The sequence below is a fragment of the Atractosteus spatula genome, chromosome 12 (genome assembly GCF_055471065.1).
Source record: "Atractosteus spatula isolate fAtrSpa1 chromosome 12, fAtrSpa1.hap1, whole genome shotgun sequence".
Lineage (NCBI taxonomy): Eukaryota > Metazoa > Chordata > Actinopteri > Semionotiformes > Lepisosteidae > Atractosteus > Atractosteus spatula.
In genome coordinates, this window is record NC_142717.1 from 2,686,064 (window position 1) to 2,711,049 (window position 24,986).

The window sequence follows — 24,986 nt, forward strand, 5'->3', positions numbered from 1 at the left end:
CGGAGACATGAAGCCGTGGTCACACAGGCCCGTTATTGAATTGAATACTGTATACTGTACGCGAGAACTGCGAAATTATTTAAGGGTAAGACTGCGATGTAAGGATACTCTAAGCCTGTGTGCTGGCTGTGCAGGCGGACGGCCGGCGGCGGAGCCTGACGCCGGGAGGCGCGCCGCTCCGGCTGGGACAGCGCCCGGGTGGGTCCCCTGCGCTCCCCGGAGAGCAGAGCTGTACTGCGGACTCCCACAGCAGCGCCTCTGTCCAGGAGCGCAGCCGGGAGCTCGGAGAAACGGGAGACCCGTCGGTACCACGTGTCTATTTGTGAGAAGGCAGCGGCAGATCCAGTATATAATGTCAATGCGCTGTTAGCTGCTAGACGTGAGCGCCGAGGAGGGGCATGGTCACGCCGCAGTCACGCCGTGCCCACGGGAGGGACACGGGTAACGTGACTGGCGGGACAGGTGCCGCTCGGGCGAATGGGGGAGCTGCTGCAAGCCTGGAGTCAGGGTCGCGTTTCCCTGACTTCTCCGGAGTGCATGTCGCCCTCTCTCTCTCTCTCAACATTTTTTTTCCCCCAATGCAAGGTGCTTTATTAGCATGACCGATGGGTACAATCAGTGTTGCCAAAGCAAATAAAAATAAAAATAACATGAAACATAACAAAAAAATAAAATATAGACATTTACAACAAAGACATATCATAAAATATTTACATACTGTATACTGTAAACATATTGAGCATTATTGGGAGACAGGCTCACTGTTCCACAGGCTGGGACAGGAGGTCACATACTGGGCTGCGAGTTCAACTGAGTTCCCTCCTCCCTCTCCCAGTAGGATTGGGACCCGTTGTGATTCTGGCAGGTGTTGGAATTTGGGGATTAGATTTCTGAATTTAGGGAAGAATGTTTCTCTAATCCCAGAGTATCTGTCACAGTGCAGTAGGAAGTGCACCTCTGTCTCTCTTTCTCCCCGCTGGCAGTGGGAGCACAGCCTGTCCTCTCTGGGCAGCCAGGTCAGCCTGTGTCGCCCAGGTTCTATGTCCAGGCTGTGGTCACTGAGCCTGTACTTCGTCAGGGTCTGTTTCTTTTTGGTGTAGTCATTAGGCTACCCTTAGTCATAAGGCTGCCTTCTACTGAGTGTCATTAAAAAGGCTGGGATATTGTACAACAACAGTATGCAACATTAAACCTGGGATACGCAGTCTCAATCTCATCTGTACCTCTTGCATACATTAAAAAACTCAGAGGACAATACCTGTCACACAGCAGGAGAAAAAGATTAAATCAAGGTCTCCATCTCCAGAGACTCGGAAATACTATTTTGCAGCTTCCCTGTTTACATAAATGGCCATTTTTGTCACTTTTATACCTGCCAGTGTTCTCCCAGTGGGTGGACAGAAATCTCAGACTACAGGAATTAAAAGTACAATATAAGGTATTTTGTACACACGTAAGGTACAGAATATTTAGTGACCTTTACAAGGATGTTAAAGTGATGCTGTATATTTCAAATACAGATCCTAAACAAGCCCTGATTACACAATGGTGTTTTCAAACTGAAGTTTTGCTGGAGGCCAGTTTCATAATCCCAGTGACTTCTACTCACGTACACAAAGTTCCACTGTGAAGCACTTCCTGCACACTTCAGTCTCACACATTGCATCCTTTTTTATTTAATTTTGCCGTCTTTCAGTCGGTCTCTCTATAAGTTTTATCTCTTGTATCTCGCCTGTTGAGCTCCCCCTTTGCACTGCTCTCTCACTCCCCTCCCTCCATCCCATCTTCACCCATGTAGCAGCTCCCTGGCTCATTCCTCGTCCTGTTACTCGTGTTCTCGCTGGCAGGCTGCCTTTCCCTCACATGGGCGAGTAACGCCAAATAAACCGAACGCATTTCATCTGTATGTTGCAATAATTAGGATTGTAACTACTGAATTATTATGTTTGCTATAATAAAATATTTAGCAGCCGGTCAAGGATTGGGAGATAACCAGTATTATAAGCAGTTGAGTACTGTTATCAGAAATGGGGTAGAATCTGAAGATTAAGTTAATGGTTCCAAAGACAAGGAAAACAACTGAAGTGAAAGGGGGCATCCTTGATGAATCCCCACAGGAAAAGCAAAGTGAGAGGAACACGTTGCCTATTGACACCATTGCAGACGGGTTGGTGTATTCATTTTAAGTACATTAATTAAACCAGATTCCAAACCCATATGATCTAGGACCAACCAACAGGTACAGAGGTTCCACTAAAGACAGTCAAGACCTTCTCCGCCTCCAAGGAGAGAATGTCACCAGGGAGAGGAACTGTCTCGTGTATAATATGGATATAATATTGGTGGCGAATGTTATCATAAGCAAGATGGCCTTTAATAAAACCAGTCCTGATGCGAGAGACCCTTAGCAGAGCTTATGGTTTGGCATCAGGGCAAACCAGACAGAAGGGCCAATAGCTAGAACAAAATTGAGGATCTTTGTCTTCTTTCTCTCCATCGGTGCTGAGTGATTTAACCTTTGTCATGTCCTGAACCACAGGTTAAGATAAATTCAACACTTGTCTTGTTCCGAAAACTGCTTCTCAGCTGTGGGAACACAGAGTACTAGCTCAGTTTGTTGTATTTAGTACACTTCAAATTCACCGAATCTGGTTTGGCTTCTAACCTGCATCAGTGTTATAAGCAACTATTATTCCTGTGTTTGCTCAAGAAGTTACTGCCCTCCTTTTCAAAGCAAATCATGCAACTAAACTAGTAAGTGAAAGCTTTTCAAATCCTAATGGACAAAGGTACCATTAGAATTGACCCAGCCAAAAACACAGGAAAGATTAGATATTTAGAAGAGCTTTCTAACAGGCTGTAACCGTCACATGATATTTAATGCTAGCGTTCCAAAATACAGAAATATTTTAAAAAATCAAAGGCTTTTTAATATACTTTATATAAGTAGTTCAGGTAACGCAGATAAAAATTCAAGAGTCATCTATGTTTTGCTCCACCTTTATTTGAATGGCTTGTGATGATAAGAACACAGTACCAGGAAGTACCAGCTGGTGTGACTCGAGCAGCTCTGTCTCTAAACATGGTAACCAAGACCCAAAACAACAGCTCCATGGAGGGGTAAGACGAGGTGCTGCTTCTCTGACGGGTCACTTGTATTGCAATGTCAGTACGTCATTTTCCAGGTGTCTCTCTCTCTCTCCTTTGTCTCCTTTCCTACCCTCCCTCTACCCAAGCTCTGGTCCAAACTGGCTTGGCACCCTCACACATCCTTCAGGTGTGGTAATTGAGTTACAGTACGTCCCAGATAAGAGGGTGTTCTTCAATCCTTGCTAATTGCCTCCTGCCCCGCTGTCTGCACTGGAAGACTCTGATTAGGGTGACGAAGCAAAACACACAGGAGAAAGACAAACACACCCTCACTCACAAAGTCGTCGGCCACTGCTGCGTATGTCGATTCGATTAATCACAGCCCCTCGCCCTTGCTCAGCTGTTGTCAGGTGGTGACACTTATGCTCATCATTTATGGGATTGGATATGTTTTTGAACACTGGACACCTGTGGAAGTTAACGAGATCCGAAAGCTCCCATACCCTGCTGTCTCGATAGTGCACAATGCTTAAGCCCCTTGGTTTGCAAAACTTTGCGATTAGCAACAGATCCCAGCTGACTTAATACCACTACCTCAGAGGACTGGAGGCCACACTGCTTTCGTCTGTGGTCCTTAAGTGTTGAGCGTTGAAGTTCGTACTCTGTTTTGGATTGTATACGTTTTTAAACACTGAACGCCCCTAGAGTTAACAAAACCAAACCCTAACTGTTTGCCTCAACCAAGGAACTACTGTAGGTTACTGAAAATACTAATGCGGTCCAACGTTCCGGAATTCAGTGCCGAGACTGAAGTGGAGATATTTAAGAATTGTGTCGGTCTCGGAGCTGACAAATTTCTTGTGGGGCTGTTTCATAATTGTCATATCTGACGGTCATACAACTTCAGCAAGACAACACTTATTTTGCACCTCTAATAAAAAAACCCAACAACCAACATTTCATCACGGTCATCGTTTAATATTCAGAATACTTTTTTTTTAATCTTCTGTGTATTTAGGATTGCTGGGCACATTCCTTTAAATTCCGTTACGACATTCGGAAACTTTTAACCACCCCAGTCTTAAGAAATACTTAAAAAAGCACGAATGGCTTTTAAGGAAGCATTTGCGAAACGCAAGGTAACCCCAGCTGGGATTTTCTGTCACCCTCCCGGGCGGGTCTGGCCGCTACCGACACAGTGTTTTTCCACCGGAGCCAAAGGCTGTGTTTCATGTCCGACTCCTTGCAGCATACGGAGCGAACCTCCGCTTGTTCCAGTGTTCTTCCATGACGAGCTGTCACGGAGCCAAACATGGGATCTGTGCCGACAGGTCAGGATTGCCGATACAGTGTGATGTCACAGAGTTCAGGCTGCCTGCAGGCTATAAATACGACCGCGGCTTGGGACGAGGTCAATTCATTTATGAATTGGGAAAAGCGCATTCTGCGAAACCGCAACACTTTTATCTGTTCGTCTGGATTTGAACATTTGCAGCGATGGAATCAATATCCTCTGGTATGTCATATATATATATATTATTGCATTTAGTTTTCGCGTATCCTCGGTCCTCTTGCAGGTCTTTAAACTTGAACACAGTGCAAAATATTCGAAGTTGTTGTATAGTCAGCGGCAACAGACCATGAAAAATGTTAAATTTCAATTTAGTTTCAATGTCCCTTTACAGGCAAATCTACGTCTTGTTAATATTATATAATAATATTAATATTTGCAATCTTTGCTAGGCGTGGGTATGAGTCACAGAAATGCTCTAAAACACACAGGGTCACACAGAATCGATGCAATCAAAGACAATCAGTGCAGTTTTTTTCTGACAGGAGGTACATTGATCGATGATGCCTTGTATCATCGCGATATTACTCGCACAATTAGTATCATTAAACGTAGAACCAGCTTTCAAACACGTTTTTAGGAACCCGTAAAAAAATCAATATTTATATTTGCATTGTAAAATATATAAATCAACGTGTTTTCTCTTAAAAGTACTGTCATACCGCAAAGGTAAAGAGGTAAGATATTTTTTAAAAAAACAACCGATTAGAACATATTATTCAATAGTTCCTATTACTGTAACCAGAGTCCTTAACTGGTGCATTTTGCATGATCGGTATAAACCGATGTTAGAAGATGTGAGAGCATGCCTTAATTTTGCACGGGGTATAAAAATATGAAATCTATTACTTTAGAAAAGAAGCTTGAGATACATTTGCATTAACTGATAGTGATATGAGAGTGCTCAAGTGTCCCCTGTAGGTGTCCTGGTCAGATAGCGAGAAGGATAATTTATGACTAGCTTTTAGCACGCCCCCTGCCGGAGACAAAAAAAACTACTAGTCATCCGTTCCGCAGGGGCTTTTAGTATCGAGTCTACTGGCAGGTTACCAGCAGGCTGAGAGACTGGACCAAGGGATTTTAGTGCAGTTATACTGTATGCTGGTTTAGTGGGAAAACCGTTGCTAAATGGCATCTGAATCTGTAACAACTTAACTTCCAGTCTTTAGAAACAGGATTTCTTAAGGATTCGTTCATGAAAACTGACATAGCTCCAGAGCTTAAATTAAGATGGATAATTTAATATTAAAGAACGTTCCTAACTGGCACATTTCCTTGTCCTTATCCCCCCCTCTAAAATTCAGAGCAGGTGGAAGGCTTTATTTCCTGCGTAAAGAATAAAAATATAGTGTCCATTCTATAAGACAGCATGGTAGGTTCTGGAGTCAGGGGGAAAGATGCAGTTTAAGGCTAGAAAGACCATTTCGAGGTCCAAAGGACAACCTAACTTGTCATTTATGAACACCACAGGAACCAAATATGAAGTGTTAGAATTCTTTTATATCTCGTAGGAAGCATTATTGGGGGGGGGGGGGGGGGGAAGGGAAATGACTGTTGAAATGAAAACAACAACATAAACAGAAATTGATACAAAATGATAAAACTCCTTTTACCCACGTCTGGGTAAGACTGACTAGAAGCCAGAACCCCAGTGGTTGTCCTAGCACTGTTTCCGACATTAGAACTTATTTTTTTTTACAGTAAACTCATGAGACGAGGCAATTTTTAGAATGAGAATACAATCCACACAAAATAAATCGCCTAAAAAATCCATTCGGAAGCACTTCTTATATTTTCAATAATACTGTAACTACCATTTAGACCAGCTAGTGATTGGCACACAGTGAATGGCAGTACTCTGTGTGTGGGAACTAACGCTTTTTACAGATTTACATTTTCTTACCCACGTCTTTTGAATATTTAACATACTGTACGTATAGCCAGAGGTGTTCACACAAACCCGTCTTTTAGACTGTATGATGTTTTTTGGATAATAAATTGCTACGTAACGCTACCATTGAACACTGGCTCTCTGTGGTGACAGGATGAATGGATCTTTACTTGCTTTGAAACCTTTAGACTGGAAACTTCAAAAAACCTAGGGAAAGTGCTAGGCATTAGTTTTCAGTACTACACAATTTCGTATCATACTGTAATTCAAGATTGGAAAACATTCTATGATTCTAGGTTTCTTTAACTTGTACCAAGGTTGTACTCTCACTGAAGAAGAAATATTTGAAGACTGGCAGTTACACGTTTGGGTAATATGGCCGCCTGGTTGAGTGTTCATTGTTGGAAGCTGTTCAACACCAACAGTAACATGATCGTTCTGCACCACTTGGTCACGTACAAAGCAATTAGCCCTGTTTGAGTTGCTGTGCATTTTTGCTGGCATTTCAGGCACATTGCTCAGTAATCTCCTCTCAACTAGGTGATCTCAATAAATCCCCGTTTGCTTATTTTACAAAGCTTAAAAGAGGAAAGTGTGTTTCGCCTTTTCCCTGCTTTAACCATCAATCTGAAAGTAGCGAACACATCTATTATGCGATTGAATGAGAAACTCCAAACACTCTAACTTCTAGACAGCAGGGCAGTTCTTTTGTTAAAACAATTCTGTGTGTCACTCATTAAAGTTACTAGGGCTTTTATTCCCCTTCATGAACAAAGGCGTGTTGGAAGATGGGATATGTTACAGGCTACGATACTGCTCTGATCTGCCGTTGTGTAAATGGAGCCACAGAAGACAGTGGGGTATTAGAGGAATAAAGAAGTTGGATTTTTTCTGGCAGAGAGCAATGCTGATAGCAGCAGTCCAGTGAAGAACGCCGTCCTGGTGGATGGTGTGTTTCTGAACGGCCCGATACTGGACAGCAGAGCTGGGCAGCAGTTTGTGATGGAGGCTCTTCCTCTCATCGTGGAAGAGGCTATCCGGAAGGCAACAGACGTCAACGAAAAGGTGAGGCCAGCCTGAGTGAAACGGGAGCAGCCAGTGTAGAATGATAAACTGTGTGGTGGCTGTCAGATAATTTAAAAGTCAGGGTTATCCACCCACTAATGCTGTCCCACATGACCTGCACTCCAGTTCTTTGGTGTATTGTGACTCATGTTTTAATTACATTTTAATTACACACGGTTTCAAAGTTTTCGATTGCCTGATGGCACAGCAACAAGTCAGTGATGCAGGTACTCCTCCTAGTATGTTTCAGAGCTGTGCTCCAAGTTTTTTCCAAAATACTTAAGTTAGCAAGTTGTTGCTGGAAAAAGACAGCATTTTTTTTTTAACAAGTATCACTCTATTACTCACTTACAATAACATGAGTTACTTTCTTGAATCTGCAAAGGTACAGTGTAACCAGAAGGTCAAGCAAGAGACCGCCTTGAGAAGGAACAGTAACAGCTTGTCGTGCTGGCAGGGCGGTGGTTGAAGATGTGCGTGCTTTCTGCTCTTTCCTGCAAGTGATGTGATCTGCCTGCCTCTCCCCCCCCAGGTGTGCGAGTGGCAGCCCCCCGAGCTGCTGAGGCACAGGCTGGACCTGGAGCTGCGGGAGAGAGGGGAGACTCACCAGCAGATCCTGGAGAGATGCCGCGAGGTCATTCGATACAGCGTGAAAACCGGTGAGCTGCAGCAGCCCTCCTCCTAAAGCACTCCAGGCCTCCCCCCCCCCCCCACACACACGTGGACGCGGCAGGACTTCGGGACAAACCAAAAACAGAAACGTCAACATACAGTACAAACATAAGAAGTGGTCCGCTCTGATTTACTATCTCTGAAGGGAAGAGGGAATGCTGGACTATGTTTATTTATTCTGTCACGCCTCATTTCAGCAAGAAGTTTGATTTTTGTCCAACACTTCTCACCCTCCACAGGCCACCCCCGTTTCTTTAACCAGTTGTATGCTGGCCTGGATCCCTACTCTCTGGTTGGTCGTTTCATTACAGAGGCCTTGAATCCCAGCGTGTGAGTACTGGTGCTTCCCCCCCTCCCACCTGGGAAAATTGGTAAATTGAGCCTTAAGTCCTTAAGGAAGGCTTTTTGTCAAATTGGTGACAATGTGGATTATGTTTCAAAATGTTTAACGCCTAGAAAATGGGGAAAAACATTTCTGGGTGCTGTACAAAGAAAGACAAAACCCCCCACGATTGTTCAAATGAATCAAACTTTCATTGGTTTTCTGCTTGGATGAATTTTTTATAGGTTCTCCGTTAACTGAATTTAAAGAACAACATAAAAAAAGGTTTTAGTGATGAAAGCACCCTGAAGCAATAACTGATTTTGGAATTGTTAGGTAAAGTGTCTGTATTTAACTGTGTAGCTTTGTCATAGAAGACATTTCTTAGAACTACGTGTTATTCATTTGGTAGGTACACATATGAGGTGTCCCCAGTGTTTGTGTTAATAGAGGAGTCGGTGCTTAAGAAAATGATTGAGTTTGTTGGCTGGGAAGAAGGAGGCGATGGGATGTTCAGTCCAGGTGAGACACTTAATTCTTAATAAAGGTTTAGTAGTTTGGTCAAACTCATAGGGATACAGTACTTGAAGTTTCTTTGCTGAGGAAATAGCAACCTGACCCTAAAGGTCGACACTGTCAACACCCTCCCTCACTTTGAGAGGAATGAGCTAGGGAGCAGCTACAAGGGTGAAGATGGGGGGGGCTGAGAGTGAAGATATGCAAAAGACAGCTCGGGTGGCAAGACAGTTATACGCTGGGGGGAAGTGAATTACATTAAAGTTTGACCTCCGGAATGTTCATTCAATAATATTCCAGAAATTTCATGAGATCACTTCATGATAAAAAGATCTTGCATCATTTGTCTCAATGAGTGTGATGGTAGCCAGTACCGTTAGCGAATCACTATGTTTTTGTTATGGGTCATTAACTCACATGGTTGATCTCGGTTTTAATATGTTTTTTAAGTTGATAAGATTGATTGTTTGCCTTGTAATAAAACTTGGGAAGGCCTCCAAAGTTTTGTCTGGCAGGCCCTTGTTATGTTATCATGCACATGTAACTGTTTTTTTTTTCTGTGTCGCTTCTGTTTCCAGGAGGTTCCGTTTCGAACATGTATGCTGTCAATGTGGCCCGTCACAAGTTATTCCCAAACATCAAAGAAGAGGGGCTCTCTGCCCAGCCTCGGCTGGTCATGTTCACGTCGGAAGAGGTACGAAAATGAAAAAACAGACCCGATTCTCTGCATAACCTGAGCAAGCAGCAAACATCTTGAACACTGCTGCTACAGTGCTTCCCAGCCCTGCTCCTGCAGGAAAGTAGTCTGTTGCTTTTCATTCCATCTGAGCTCTGGATCTCCAGTGCTAGTTGATTACTTAATTGATCCACTCGCTTGCTCAAACTTTTATTTGGGAGTCAAAGTGTCAAAAACACTCCAAGGGTATAGAATACAGAGTTTCATGCTATTATTTCTGACTAAAGAAATCTTGCCAAGTAATCAATAAATAATAAACAGACAGGTTAGAATGACACTGTGTCAGACACACCCCCATGGTGGGAGGGGCCATGTACCAGACACACCCTCACGGTGGGCGGGGCCAGTTATCAGACACACCCCCATGATGGGAGGGGCCATGTATCAGACAAACTAACAATAAGCATCCTTTCCTTCTGCAGAAGTACATTTGATTACATTTCAGGCAACACACCTGGAAAAGGGTAGTTCTGAAGCTCCAGAAGCAGAACAGGGTTGATGCCAATAACAAATCCCATTTGACAAGTTGGCAAATCTGCCGCACACAGAAAATGGCAATCCGGGGTTCCGAACGTGGCTGGAGCAGAACCCCGAAGGCCAGTGCTTCTCCGGGAGCAGGATTGGAAGCCACTTTGCTCCTCTACGCGTAATGACTGTTTTATACCGTTTCTTCTCAGAGCCACTATTCAGTGCGCAAAGCCGCTGCCTTCCTCGGAATCGGCACCAAGAACGTGTATGTGGTTCCTGCAGACGACAGGTACGGAGAGCCCCGTCTCCCTTTCCTCTGGGCTGCAGGTTTCACATCTTAATGCCCCTTGCGTGTCATTTTACTCAGAACCGAAGATCAACTGCCTGTTTGTGTCCTTTAGGGGTAAGATGATTCCTGAGGAGCTGGAGAAACAGATCGAGCGGGCTAAGAGCCAGGTGAGACCTCGCACAGTGAGGAATGACCTCTGTTCACCCATCAGCCCCGAGCCATTTTATCACTGGCTTTTGATTTTCAAAAAAGCTCTCGAGCGATTTCCACCTGAGGATTTAAACGCTATTTAGAAATCACGAGAGTAAATGTGTTGAAATATTTTGCAAAAGGAGCATCTAACAGAATGTTGAATGCTTAAGGAAGACGCTGTCAACTGGATGGGATGCATAGTTTTATGCAGTCGTACACGTGCTTCGCTAACGATTTGCGGCGTATCATACCTTTCACCTAATCCTTTTCAGTCATACCGCATGACTCATTCTCATCGGCACTTGTGTTGCTTCCATTTCAGTTTAGCTACAGCTTTCAAATGTTCCCCACTGCTGCGTTCTAAGAAAACGTCAGTGACCGAGCTTTGAGAATGACACCAAAGACAACAGCTCAGATGCCGATTTACAAAAGGCACTGATGTCAATTCACTCTGGTGAATAGAAAGCTGAAAAGGAAGAAGGCCGCTTTGTGAGATCGCACGCGCCTGTACATGTAAAACCTAATAGGTTATGAAATGAGAACCATGTTTGGTCCCTGTAGAAAGGCAGAGTCATTTGTTTATGAGTCCATAGCTGAAGCAACACTGTGCCAGGAAATATTTGCAAAAGGTTATATTTGGTAACAGTCTGTTGCTTTAGAAGGAAAAATTGTATTGCATCTCACTGTGCACAAAAAAAAAAGCCAGACGTTCCATTCTAAAAGTTGCTTTTACAGTCGGTGTGGTTGTATGAGCCACGGAGACAGATTAAGTCGGAGCCTGGGAACTGCCGGCAGCGTCAGTGGTTTGGAGAAGGAGAAATGTGCGGAACAGGTCTGAGAGGAGTGTGTGTGTGTGTGTGTGTCTCTGTGTCTTGCAGGGCGCAGTCCCCTTCATGGTCAGTGCCACTGCTGGGACCACAGTGCTGGGGGCCTTCGACCCCCTGGAAGACATCGCAGATATCTGTGAAAGGAATGGCCTCTGGTTTCACGTTGATGTGAGTTTACCGACACGGCAGATCATCGACATCATTCTGGGGCACAATGAAAACTACACCATGTAAGAAACCATAAACCCCACCCCATGGGACCTGCCCCCCCCCCCCCCATCAGAAATCATAGAATTTCATCCCTCTAAACATTTGGATTTTGGCTTCAGCATCAAGGCTGCGTGGCTTGTTCCCCATTCCCACAACTCTTGTGTGAAGAAGTGCCTGTTCGCTCTCAGGCTTGAGTGCACATAGTCTTCACTTGGGACCCACAGTCCATCTTTCACTGCTGATCCATTGGCTTGACTCTGTCAATGCCCCTGAGGATTCTGAATACGTGGGTCAGGTCTCCTTGTGGTGTTGTGTTTCTCTTTGAGACTGTAAAGGTCAGGCTCTTTTAGCCTGTCGGCGTAGGACATTTCAGCCTCAGATTGTATCCAATTATTCTTCTCTAGGCTGACTCCAAAGCAGCAATATCTCTTTTTGTAACAAGGTGATCAAAATTGTGCTCTGTATTCTAATTCAGGTTGTGACACCCTATTTTTTATAAAACTAGGATAATCAGCTTATTTATGAAAGAGGAAACCTATCGCCCTATTTCTAAAATAGGAACTTCAACAGGTCAGCCAGAGTAAAACAGTCACAGGACAATACACAAAACAACCTTACCAAAACTAAAGCCTAGCTTCTTTTTGAGCTGCTAGCTAGACTTCTTCATTTTCCAATTAACAGTAGGTGGACAGCTAAGCTGTTTACTACCTGTGTACAACACACTTCTCTCAAAAGCACTTCAAAATAATTCAGACTCACATGATTTTCATTGGTCTCTCACTCAGTCCATAGATTCCTTGTCCTGCTCTCTCTGGTGCAGCTCACATAACAGCTCACATCTGCCCTCTGTCTTAATACAAGTGGTAACTAACAATTGGAACCTTCTGTTTCCTGGTTTTTAAATTGTCTCCTGACCAATGCTCTTGCACCAACCAATCAGGTGACAGAAGGCTGCAAGTCTTTCCCCACAGCATTCTGGGAAATGTGGTCCAGACAAAAATGTTCTCTGTACTTCCTTCTTAGACAGGTCTTGATAGTATATTTATTGCAAAATGTTAACATTACATGCTTTGATTTAGATTATACTTTTTAAAATCTATATTTTAACATTTATTTCTGCACGTTCATGTTTAAAGGACATAAACTGTGTCTACATTAACACGTCGGTCTTTTTATACTTTTTATACTGTAAGTAGCCTCTTTGAGCTGAGTATCTCCAATTTTGTACTCATAGTTTCTTTTTTCCTACATGCATATAATATTGATATAATAATTTGAGAATCAAACTTATATGATTTTTAGAACTTTTTAGAACTTCTAAAACTAAAAATGTCATATTGTATGAGTTGTGTGTGTCCATTACTGTTGATTTTTGCTTGATCAGTTCTAACGCGTTGGTTAAGCAAGACCTATCTTTTCTAAATCCTTGTTGACTGTCCCCAGGGACACTGGATTCTGAGGGTTTAGCAACAGACTTCGAGACATTTTGTAGAATTTCTTGGTTTTTTTCCTGACCTTATGATGAGTTTCTAGCAGCCAGGTAGGCTGACATTTGGTCCTTCATTCCTTCATTTACAGGCTTGCTGGGGAGGCAGTGCGTTGTTGTCCAGGAAGTACTGTCATCTTCTCAAAGGCATCCAAAGGTGAACTCTTTCCCACTTTGTAATTATTATCTCGGTCGTCTGTAATGCAAAGCACAGACACTGTGACCTGCTGTTATATGCGAGGTGCTCTTTCATTTGCCTTACCCATTACTTTGTGTGTCCCTTGTATTTCATAGAGCAAACTCAGTAGCTTGGAACCCTCACAAAATGCTGATGGCTGGTCTGCAGTGCTGTGCGTTCCTAGTGAGAGACAAAACAGTAAGTCGTCTCTCATCTTACCATTTCCTCCTTACAGAAGGCGTTAGGCTGAGACCAGGAAGTGAGTAAAACCTGCTTTATTTTCTGAGGTTTATAGAAAAGTGCATCTCACAGCAAGGTCATTGGTAAAAGAAAATTTAAATGATTGGTGCCTAAGGTTGGTACAGTAGCTGTTCTTGGGATGTTCAGTAAAAGTATTACATCTTTAATTGCAGGCAGGCACACAATCAATTATGAAGACTACAATACATTGTGAAGACTGGAAAGTGTTCTCCCAGTTAAAGATCTGTAAATAAACTTCATCCAGTGAAATGTTGATTAGTATGCACACAGAGGGCCCACAGTGTGAAAGTGGACAACAGTGATATGTCAGTAGAAGACATCACTTTACACAAAGATAGCTTTAGAAGATTAGAATCAGTGATCAATGAAAAAATAGCCTATAATCAATTTCTGTAGTTCTGACTACGTTTTAAACAAATAAAAAAAGGTTTTAAAGGATGCAAAGATTGGTAGATGTTTCTGCACTGTTAGAGCAGTGTCCCAGGCTGATCCCTATCTTTGAGATCACGAGAATGCATTGCTGGATTACAGGCCAGTGCTCTAAGTCCTCATTCTCATTAATTTCTGTGACAGATACTACCCAGCCATGCGATTAAGTCTGTGCTCAACAGAACTGGCTGGAAAGTGAGCAAGTGTGCTCTGCCAACGTCATGCCATTAGACCAGATGACCCCCCTTGACCCCACATTACAGATACCATCTCACAAGCAGTGTTGGACATAGCAGGCAGATAGTGCTTCGCGTTTCCCAGCAGGAGTTACCGGGAATGATTAGAAGAGATAAAAGACTGCAGTAGGTGATTAAGAGAAGCACGGCCTTAATTAGGCGATTTAGCATTTGCTCTGTTTGTTTGCAGTGGAATTTAGCTGATCTTCCATGTAAAGAGACCTCTAGACTTCCAATGTGTGCTTTCAGGAAATTTAATTTGCTTGTTTTTTATTCTTTAATAAGCGGTGCACAACTGGTCGATGAGAATAAACACAGAAACTAAAAAGGAACCCCAGTAACAACATTATTCGGCTCAAAGACATCTCTGCGGTAGAGGCAGAGAATGCTGTTTAATTTTAAGGCTTGTAACACACGGCTGTCTGCGAGACAGCTTCCTCCTGATTAATATTTCTCTGACCTTTCCATAACTTAGCCAGCAGACAGATGATACTGGGCTTTGAGGAGATTTGGCTAAGTGGTGTTTTAGGACAGATGAAGATTAATGTACAGGTTTCATCCCTTGAGTAAATGCTTGGACATCCATTTACGTTTTCAGAGTGGGGAAAAACACCTCTTCTGATACATTAGAATGGAATACATTGAACAGTTGCTTGCTGCGGACCATCAAGGAATATGTAAACGAGCACACAGTAACAGGGCTTAAATAATAGATGAGCTTCAGCAACCCAAGGTCTTGAAAAGTTACTGGGCACAATCTGAAATTCAAAGCTTCCCCCCTGGGCGATGTTTATTTCTGATGACAGTATTGTTTCTGTCTGCTGTTAAGCAATGTCTACCGATACTCAACCTCTGTGAAGCTGTTTGTGATGGAGGTTAACATTGTCTGCTCTCTTAGCAAAATCCTTCTTTATTTGAGACCGAAATAAACAGAGGAATTTGTTGAAGCTAAGGTATCCCAGCAGCAGCCCCCTGCTTACTACATGTGTGAGGGGATTCTGTGTACAGTTAAATTGAGAGATTTAATAATTCATAATAAAGCTTCACTGGCAAAAAACCCAAGGTGTATTGCATTTAAAGGCAGGAACTAACAGCAGTGAAAAAGTTGAATCTAATATGGCAGCGTTCTATTATAGTTAAATAAAGGAAAACAGTTTTCAGCCATCAGTTTTAAGGGTGCAGGGAACAAGTGAAGGTTTATTGCGTGCTGAAAAGAGAAGAAAAGAAACACAACGTTTCGGCTGTGGTGCCTTCTTCGGGTGTGGGAGAGAGAGGCGTGGGAGAATAATTTTCAACAGACGTTTCAACAAAAGAGGACAAAGTTTTCAGGCTGCTTTGGTAAAGTCGGTTGGGCTTGGTTTGGCCATCTCCTGCAGCATGTTCTCCCACCGTCAGGCCTTCAGCCTGATTCACCAAACAGCTTCTCCGTGGCTCCTTCTGCCTCACCTCACTGTCTCGGTGGCGGGGCTCTCCATGGAGTGGTCTTTCGCCCCCCTCTGTGTCTGCCTTCACACACCAGGGTACACAGAGAGCACTGCAGCCTCCCAGACACGTCCTCGGCTGACAGCCCCTGGCTGTCTGTCTTTGTTTCAGGGCCTCCTGCAGCGGTGCCACTCTGCCCATGCTTCGTACCTCTTCCAGCCGGACAAATTCTATGACATCGGCTACGACACGGGAGACAAGTCGATCCAGTGCAGCCGCAAGCCTGACGCCTTCAAGTTCTGGCTGATGTGGAAGGCCATCGGGACGCAGGGTCTGGAGGAGAGAGTGAACAGGGCCCTTGCACTGTCAAAGTAAGTCCTGGCAGTCCTCAGGTTTCTGTTGTCCATGTGACTGATGTTTTAATGCCACATGCACAGCTGCCTGAGACTACTGTGAGCGATTTAAATCCGTTTTCTTCCTGTATTTATAACACAGCTTTGGAAGCTCCAGGGTTAGGCTGGAGTTATTTTAAAGGACAATTATCATTTTTAATTGTCTTTATTTTTTGCTGTATGCGATTTTAAATGTACTTAAAAAACACACAAAAAACGTGTGTGGGAATTTTATATATACATATACTGTATAAGCTATTTTAAAAGCCTTTTCCACCCAAAGAAGAGCCTTTTTTTCAACAAACTTAAGTGCAAAGGTTTAATGGTAATAATTTAACCAGAGAAAAGGTGCATAGAAAAGAAGCATGCGCTTCCAGTGTGACGGTGGTGTTTTGGACAATGATGGTGTATATTTGGGAGCACATTGTGCACTGTAGCAAAAAGCTTTTGAAGCTGTTGTGTGAAAGTGCAGGCGAACAAACACTAGTGATGTGTCAGCTCTTCAGCACAAGGAAGATAGTGATAGTGACACTAAACTGTGACCAGTATATCTGTGCTTTGCCTTAATTCAAAGGCTGTTTAAATGTCATTTTTACCTTTTAAACTAGGAGCAGTAGATATCGTATCAGATGTGACACAGGGATATGTCATTAAAAGTATCGCCATGACAATACATGACCAGTGTTGGTGAGGTCAGTCATGACAGAAAAAGAAAGCCTCATCCCATAGGGAGGAAGAACCGATTCTTCTGTTTTGAATGGGGCTCACTCACTTACTCCATGCGGTCCCGCCTGCCAAAAAAAGTTCCTATGTGCAAGGTCTGCTCTCCAGCGAGAGGGATCAGTTGAATCAAGAAGGGTCCCTGTGACAGTGTTTCCAAAAATAGATGTGCACCGGTCATAACCCAGTGAACTTTACTTGAGTATGGGGATTTTCCACTACGCACTGACCCTGACACTGACACTGACACTGAAAGACTTCATTCATCCCTCTTGGTAGACTGCCATGAAACACAATCAATGACCAAAACCACTGATTTCAATACCACTTTAAGTTGTCCTTAAAGTTATTATTGCAAAATAAGCTGTAGACAAAGAGGGGAGCTTTATGGTAAAAAGCATTCTTGACCATAAGGCCATGTTTAACACAGGACAGGACTCCAGTACAGAGCACTGACACATTCCAGATGCCTTTCATTGCCTGGTCTGGCCACGTGCCAGAGTGATAATTCTCACTAACTGCTTCACCTTTAAAGATCATGAGCAAAGTGCCCAGGGCATCTAACCTACTGTACAAGCTCCTACCAATACAGAGGCTGCAATCTGTGGAGTTGCATTGTCATGCAAAACATGCAGAGAGATCCGGGCTATCATGCAGTGCTTCACACATTTCCAAGTTCTGCCCAGGTATTATAGTAGACAGTCATGCTTTTTAGATTCATGTTTTTTTTAATATGTGGTTCAGTTGTAAGTACCTTAGAAACACTTAGGGCCATAATCACAGAGGTTTCCCTTCATGCTTTGTGGTAATAGGTTTGGATGGACGGGTCATTCAGAAGCTGCAGCACTCTAGCCGGAGGATTACCTGAAGAGCTAATCCCCTGTTTCCATGCCCTTCCATGCTGTCTGATAGTTTCCCGTGGCTATTATCCACACTGAAGCTTCCCTGTAAGCTGTCTGGTACTAGACTCACAGACGTGCACAGAAGGGCCTATACTGTACATTAGGCGTGACCTCCAGTGTGATCTGTTACAGGATAAATCCTCAAGCGTATTTTCTTAAGGCAGCAGATGTGTCAGCTTCTGAGACATTTTTTTTTGCATCTATAATTTGTTTATTGTCTTGGAATCCATTTCTCACCGTCTTCTGCTGTGCGTTGTGGTTTGTCTTATTGGGTACCATGTTGCCACACTTCAGGAAAGTGGAACGGAATGAGCTTTAGCCGACTTCATACGATGGAGCGACTCAGCCTGGGAGAAAGGTGTCAATGCAAATAAAATCCCCAGGGCCTTGCACCACAGAGCGCCAGATTCATTTCCCACACTATCTTAAAAGTGACCGAGTGTGAAAAAGCAATGTACTGTACCATGAGGTTGACTTATTAAATCATTTTTATTTAATCATCTTTGGACGATGAAAATGGTAGTGTTCCTTATTATGCTGTGGGCTGCTAATTGTTCACAACGTTCTGTGGGAGAAGATACCTGCACTGGGGTCTGGGAACGTCAGTGCTGTTGTGCTGCCTTTGCACTCAACTGTTTTCTCGTTGTTTTCTGGTCGCAGATATCTAGCAGAGGAAGTCAAGAACAGAGAGGGGTTCCGCCTGCTCCTGGAGGTACGCACTTACAGCAGTTATGTGCCGTTCACTTCAGCAATAACTTTCTCAAATAAGAGAAGAACCCGCCGATAGTTATATCTACACAGCTTGCAACATACAGTAGGTTCATACATTCATGTAGGAACATACATTGCGAACAAGTGGATGTTTTCAACAAGTGGGGTCTAATTAATCCAGATATTGAGTTGATCTGAGGTGATCGCAAAAGTGGCCCATCAGCACGACAGCAAGTGCCTGGGTCTGCTGAACCCCTTTCGAAGCCACTGGTGTGCAGGACTGCAGCTGAAGTTTTGCCATCTGATACTCTGTGTAGTAAGGTGACACGCTGGCACAGAGGTTAGCATTGCTGCCTTGCAGAGCGGGGGAAAATCGGCCCTGGTGTGTGTGTGTGTGTGTGTGTGTGCGTGCCCTGTGATGGACTGACATGCCGTCCAGGGTGTTCCCCGCCTTGTGCCCTTTGCTTGCATTAAAATACCCTGTTGGGAAAGGGACGAATGGATATTCTGTGTGGTCTACAGCTCATGACTCCATTCACCCAAGAGCAGTTTGGATTATCCTTATTATTTGCTCAGCACACTCGCCTATCCAGGGCAAATGCGATATTCGCAGCATTCAAAGTTGACCTCATGCCTGCGATTGGACCAAGACCACTGAGTGTGTGAAAAGGGAGGATTTTTTGTAAAGGCCTCGGTGAGCAGAGCTTTGCAGTTCATCTTTTATTTTTATTTTTAGCCTGAATATGCAAATGTGTGCTTTTGGTACGTCCCTCCCAGTCTGAGGAAGACTCCTGAAGGCCCCGAGTTCTGGAAGAAGCTACATGAGGTGAGTCTTGAAGTGGGAAGGATAAGTACCAGCCTCTTGTTAATTTTCTTATTGGTCGTGGGACTGAGAGCAGGCAGAGACCTGAAGATTTCAGACCTGCATGATCATTAACAAATACTCAAAGACCAAGCCAAGTTGCCAAATTGTAACAAAATTGTAAAAAAGCAGTACTAATTTAACTAACAGCTTTGGAATTTATTTTTCAACTCTTACATTAAAGCTAAATATGAGAAATAGTGTCAGAGGCGAACATCTAAAAATTCCAGCTTGAACACACTAACTGTAACCCAGTTTAACACCGAAGAAGCAGAGTGTCAATACAGAGACAGACCAGGAGAGGGCAGCCAACAGCAGGGTATTTGGAGAAAGGTCCTGATTTGTACCAGGAAAAACTAAAACCAAGTTGTTTTTGACTCTGGTCGGTTCCATTAATACCACGTATAGTGGACACTTTCACCTCTAACTGTGTTGGTCATGTGCTCCTTCGAAGTATTTGCAGGTGTAATTCAGGATGTAAGCGTGAAAGATATTTCATAGCCTCACCTTTTGCTCTGGACCTGTGACGTGGTGAAACTTGGCATCATTTTGAAATGTATTAAAGGAAGAAAAAAAGTTTTTATTTTTTAAGCACGCGTGTACTGTACGTGCACATTTTGCCATTGGCGTCTGCCGTGGTAGATTTGAAGTGCTCATAAACAAGTGTGGATTGGCGAGTACAGCTGTGTTTGTCTGACCTTTGCAGAAAGCTGGTGTTTCATTTCTGGGCTCCCAGAGGAAGTACTGATAACAAATTTAGGATGAAATGCAAAAAGTACATATTCAAACACAGAAAGGATTTTGTGGTTGTGTAGTATAGCAGTAATTTATTATTAGTGGTTTAGGGAAGTGGGCCCAGAACAAATTCTAGACAAAAGCAAAACATGTTTGGGTTTCTGGAGAGCTTTGGCAGCACGAACAAAGCTGTTAAAAAAGACCTCGGATTTGTTGTAGCAGTCTGTCGACTGAGCCCACTGGAATGACAGCGCACTGACCCTCTCATAATGCACTTCCAGAAACCTTTTACCACTTTAACACGGTGGATCTGGGAAAATGAGGATGGAAAAAGTGTGGACTACTCAACAGCAAGCCTCTGAAGTCATTGGTTGCTGTATTTTTCAACAAGTGCTGTTACATTTCATGGCTCTCTTTGTCCGTGTTATTTTTTTAAATAAATCTCTGCTCAGCTTTCCCTGGTCTATTGCCAAACAAGGGACAATGCTAAATGAAGATCAGTAGGTGAAACAGCAGATGGTGTAAGATCTAGTCACATAGTAACTAGGCCAGTTACTCAACTTCCATTTCTTACTGCAACTCCTTCATCCCTGTACTGACCCTTCTAATTATCCCTCAGCAGTAAACAGCTGAGGGCATCAGAGCGGGTGCTGCTATTTTAACATGTGAGCATATTTTTTTTGGGGGGGGGGGGGGGTGTAAACATTTCCAAGAATTCCCAGACAAAAGGCCATCACGTAATAAGCCAGGCACAGTTTTTGGTAGTTCTTGGGCTTGAGATTTGTCAGCTCTTTCCAACAATGATGTAGTCTGAACTAAAGCGATACGAAAAACTCACCTGACCCGCATGTGAAATAGATGTGCTCCCGTGGGATGTCACACTCTCATTTCCTGACGTAGAACACTTCTGTCGCGGGGTTTCCCGAACAAGTAAGCAGACGAGATGCCCAGAATGGGCTCTTGACTCACCTGGTGGTACTGACACCCCTCTGGACATCGCGACTGTGGTCGCTGAGCGTCTGCTGTTCTGACAGGTCGCGCCCGTGATCAAGGAGAGGATGATGAAGAAGGGAACGATGATGGTGGGATACCAGCCTCACAGAGACAAGGTGAACTTCTTCCGCCAGATCATCATCAGCCCTCAGGTGAGCCGAGAGGACGTGGACTTTGTGCTGCAGGAGATAGAGACGCTGGGAAAGGACTTGTAACAGCAACTGGCTCCTCGAGCTGTTCTGAAGTACAGTAAATACCTTTCATGGTGTCAACCACAGACTTTTAAGTAGGTTAAAAAAATAGTTTCCACACACACCTTATGAAAAGGGACTCGGTAAGAGTATGATTCACGTCATCTTTGTACTGATGCACATTGACATTGACTGTGATGCACAGTCTATGGCTCTAAGAGAATATTTTTTTTTAATGTGAAATGTTAACATTTTTAAAATTTATTCTTTTGCTTGTTTGGCTTAAGATGACTTGGAAACCATGCAAAATTGGAACAAAAAGTTGATTTTGGCTTGTTAGAACGAAATGCAGCACCTGAGATCTTTTTCTGTCGTGTTTTCTGAACACTGTTATCAACCTACTACACAGTTTGACTTTTCAAAATATTACAGTGACGTGCAGTAGAAATGCAGACATCATTCTTGATCATACACCACAACAGAGACAAGTTATTTATTCTAATATAGAATATATGTATCAATCACACACTCAATCAATCAACAGGTTGATTGCATTTGTATAGCCCTTCTCATCTCAAACGATCCCAAAGCACTTTACATACAGGAGAAGACCCAGATCACGCAGCATATCAAAGCAGGTCCTGTGGAGAAGAGAGAAATTGTTTCACCAGTGGGGTTAATGGGGGATTTTAGGGAGACCAGACTGTGCAAACCAAGACTGCATTTTAACCCTACACTGTGATAACCAGTGCAATGGGATTGTTAATGGCTAGGCAGGACCTTGGCTTAATATCTCACTCCAAGGGCTGTGCCTCACCCAGAAGTGTCACCTGCTACCATTGGTTTGGGGAAATTTGGGTCCAGAGTAAACAGTGCCACCTACTGGTCCACATGAAGAGCAGGAGCGTCTGGGCTTTCCTTAGAGGTTTTATTTCCCAGGACCCATCAGGCCCACATCAAATTCATATTCATACATTAAAACATATGAACCTATAGTAATATACTTGTTGGTGTGATGAGGTGAGCTTTCACTACAGGGGACTACCACTTGTTTTCATGGAACTAGTCCTGTGAAATGTGTGTGAAGTAAGAATAGGTCCACTAAAGTACAAGTGTCTTGGTTGTAAACGTAACAGGTCAATGTATTTGTAAATAATGTGAATGTATTTACGATGTAAAGCGAGTAGCGCAGTAATCTCCAGCGCTGTCGTAAGGTGCATGACCGTTAATACACACGGCACTGAAGCTGACCAGAAGGACGAGTGTCAATGCCTTCAACTTGCTCTTTGAAATATTTTCACAGCAGTCATTTCCTGCGCAGTGGTCTTGTGTAGTACTGAGATCCTGTTTTTTTTAATAAAAAAAACGTTAAGGGAGACAGGAGTTTTAAAAATTCCCGTTTTTTTCTTTGACTTGTATAATGCTGTGCTTAGTTTTGTCAAGTTTCCCATCCACTCCATGTTTCTAAGACAAAGACAATGGTGACATTGTTTTACCTCATGAGTATTTGTACTTCTGTTTTTTTCTCTAGTGTTTTTTTCCTGTTATTGTTTTTGTGCTGAGATATTTATTTTTCAGCATGTTCAGAATGAGTTTTGCATTCCTTTCCTTATCCAATAAGTTGTAAGAAAATGCACTTTGTAAATGTTTGTGTTTACATACCACTTCCAACTTGGTAATACTTAGAAATGTTGGTGAATTTTATATTAAGGAATGAACACATTATTAACAGCTCAAAAGCATAACACAGAAATAAACAAGAGAATGTCTGTATAAAAGATTTGTACAGTGTGTCCCAAGAAAATGCAGCACTTTATTTAAGAAACTGCTTTTTTGGGGTAATGTATGGGCAATTTATACTTTTTTGTCAGGTCTGAAAATTGGATAAAAAAACAAAATAAAACTTACCTTCATAACTGTAGTGCATTTTTTGTCTTCTGAATGCAATTTGGGTGCAACCTGAAGGATTTCTAAATATGTATTGTTTGTTAAAGAGTGTGTATGTTTACCTCAAACAACACTGAAATAAATCAACAACACACACCCCCTTTGTAAAATATATTGGGAGGGGTGTCTGAACAGGCCCATTTGCATGTGTTGAAATTACACTTCATAATGTGAAGAGCCGTATGAGCAAATTGGTACTGGTTGTGCATATGTTACCAAACCAAAGACATTCCAGTACTGATCAGGGCTACATCTGGGCACTGGAAACTTTTCGTATGTTTACTTAGATTTATTTTCCACAAAATTGCTAAGGCAGCTGTGTGCGCCACATTTCTTGCTTTATTCCACATCATAACCTAAAAATTGGAAAAAGGAAAAATTATACTTTGATATGCCTGTTGATTTATGGCAGAACCTGTTAAGTTCTGCATCTGAGCCTGAAAATGTAACTTACTGTCTACTGAGCTAAAATGTAAGTTTCAGACAATAAACTAATAAAATGAAAGTATAATTAGTCATCCTACTGGACAGGGGTGCGGAGACGATGATGAAACATCGGGAATCTGAAAACAAACCACCAGTGTACCTGCTTGTAATATAAATGACCGGACAGCACGGTCCTTTCTCTCTGTTGCCCCTGTGTCAAACTGACCGCTCCACAGCCTGCTTGAGCTCTGTTGCTGCTCACAAAGACTCTGAAATGGAAAGGTTGTCACGATCTGATTGCAATGCAAAAGGGAAGTTTCTGTATGATGAGCGTGGAGAGTGGAGAGGCCACTGACTTTAGGACCTCCTGGTGACAATTTTTCAGTGCCCTAAAATTTACATTGGGTTTTATCTGTCGGTTCTAGCTGATCTAGAAGCAGACTGCGATGGCGGGGTCGTTTTTGAAAGCTGCAGAATTTATTTTACAACAAGAGACTTCAGAAATCAGAAGGAATGAAGGAATAACAGTGTCCAGAATGGCAGAATGTTATGCAGGGGAACTTTGATCGACTGGACACAGAACATGGCAGCAGTAGCAGGGCTGGATGTGTCTGAGCACCTAGAACTCGGAGAGGACCGCACCTTCTCTGACTGGCCAGGGCAGTGCTGTGACAAGAACCTTGATTTCATGGCTCTGGCATATCGATACTTGATTATTCCCTGACTGCATAATTGAACTATCACAGAAACTTAAAAACATTCAAAAGTATAACAAATCTTATCCGATTCAGCCATCTATTATCAGCAAACCCGTAATATCGTGTAATATCAACCTGTCTTGAACAAACAAGGCACTAGGTAAGACAGAGAGCACATGACAGCCCTACCCATGAGTGTGATGTAACACCAGTCTGCCATGGGAGCACAGAGAAAGAGATCATCTAGGACTGCCAATCAAACACAGAGAGCACGTCTCTGGTGAAACCCCACATACCTGTAAACACAGACGCCCAAGTCTGCAGAGCTGTGAGACACCATTCCTCTCCAATCTGATTCAGTAAAAAGCTCAATTAAATACACATTTTGAAAAGAAAGCAAGCAAGACAGAAAACTGTATCTCTGTAAACCTTTTTTTTAACTTGTGTTGATTTACAAAACCCATAGGTGGCCTACGGCAGTTTATCACAGAGTTCTGTTAGCTTCTATAATTTCTCTTCCATATACCCAAGAGCTTATGGAACAAAGCTTTAGATAAGTTTGACACGCCAGCATTTTTTTTACCGTACTTCTGGTCTTTGTTCATTATTTCTGGTCCTTTTTAGTATAAAACGACTTTTACACACAAGTCTAAAGAAACCAAGATCATTCAATAGAGGTGTCTGTCGTACTGTGCACATGGCAGAGGAAAGTGTGGCTGAGAGCACTCCTATAAAGCTCTCCTCTTGATCTGAATTTCTTTTTATTTG

At 43.0% G+C, this 24,986-nt stretch overlaps 1 protein-coding gene across 1 annotated transcript; it reads left to right on the top strand.

Annotated features, from left to right (window-relative positions):
* The first annotated feature begins 4,282 nt into the window (after positions 1 to 4,282).
* Positions 4,283 to 23,063, top strand: LOC148822549 (acidic amino acid decarboxylase GADL1-like). Its single transcript, XM_088928741.1, has 15 exons — positions 4,283 to 4,606; positions 7,231 to 7,397; positions 7,930 to 8,056; positions 8,309 to 8,399; positions 8,804 to 8,913; positions 9,486 to 9,601; positions 10,321 to 10,400; positions 10,513 to 10,567; positions 11,471 to 11,587; positions 13,208 to 13,272; positions 13,410 to 13,491; positions 15,813 to 16,012; positions 18,316 to 18,367; positions 19,103 to 19,192; positions 20,998 to 23,063. Exons 1-15 carry the CDS (start codon positions 4,588 to 4,590, stop codon positions 21,169 to 21,171), a joined length of 1,545 nt encoding a protein of 514 aa, XP_088784867.1. The 5' UTR covers positions 4,283 to 4,587; the 3' UTR covers positions 21,172 to 23,063.
* Positions 23,064 to 24,986: the final 1,923 nt, after the last annotated feature.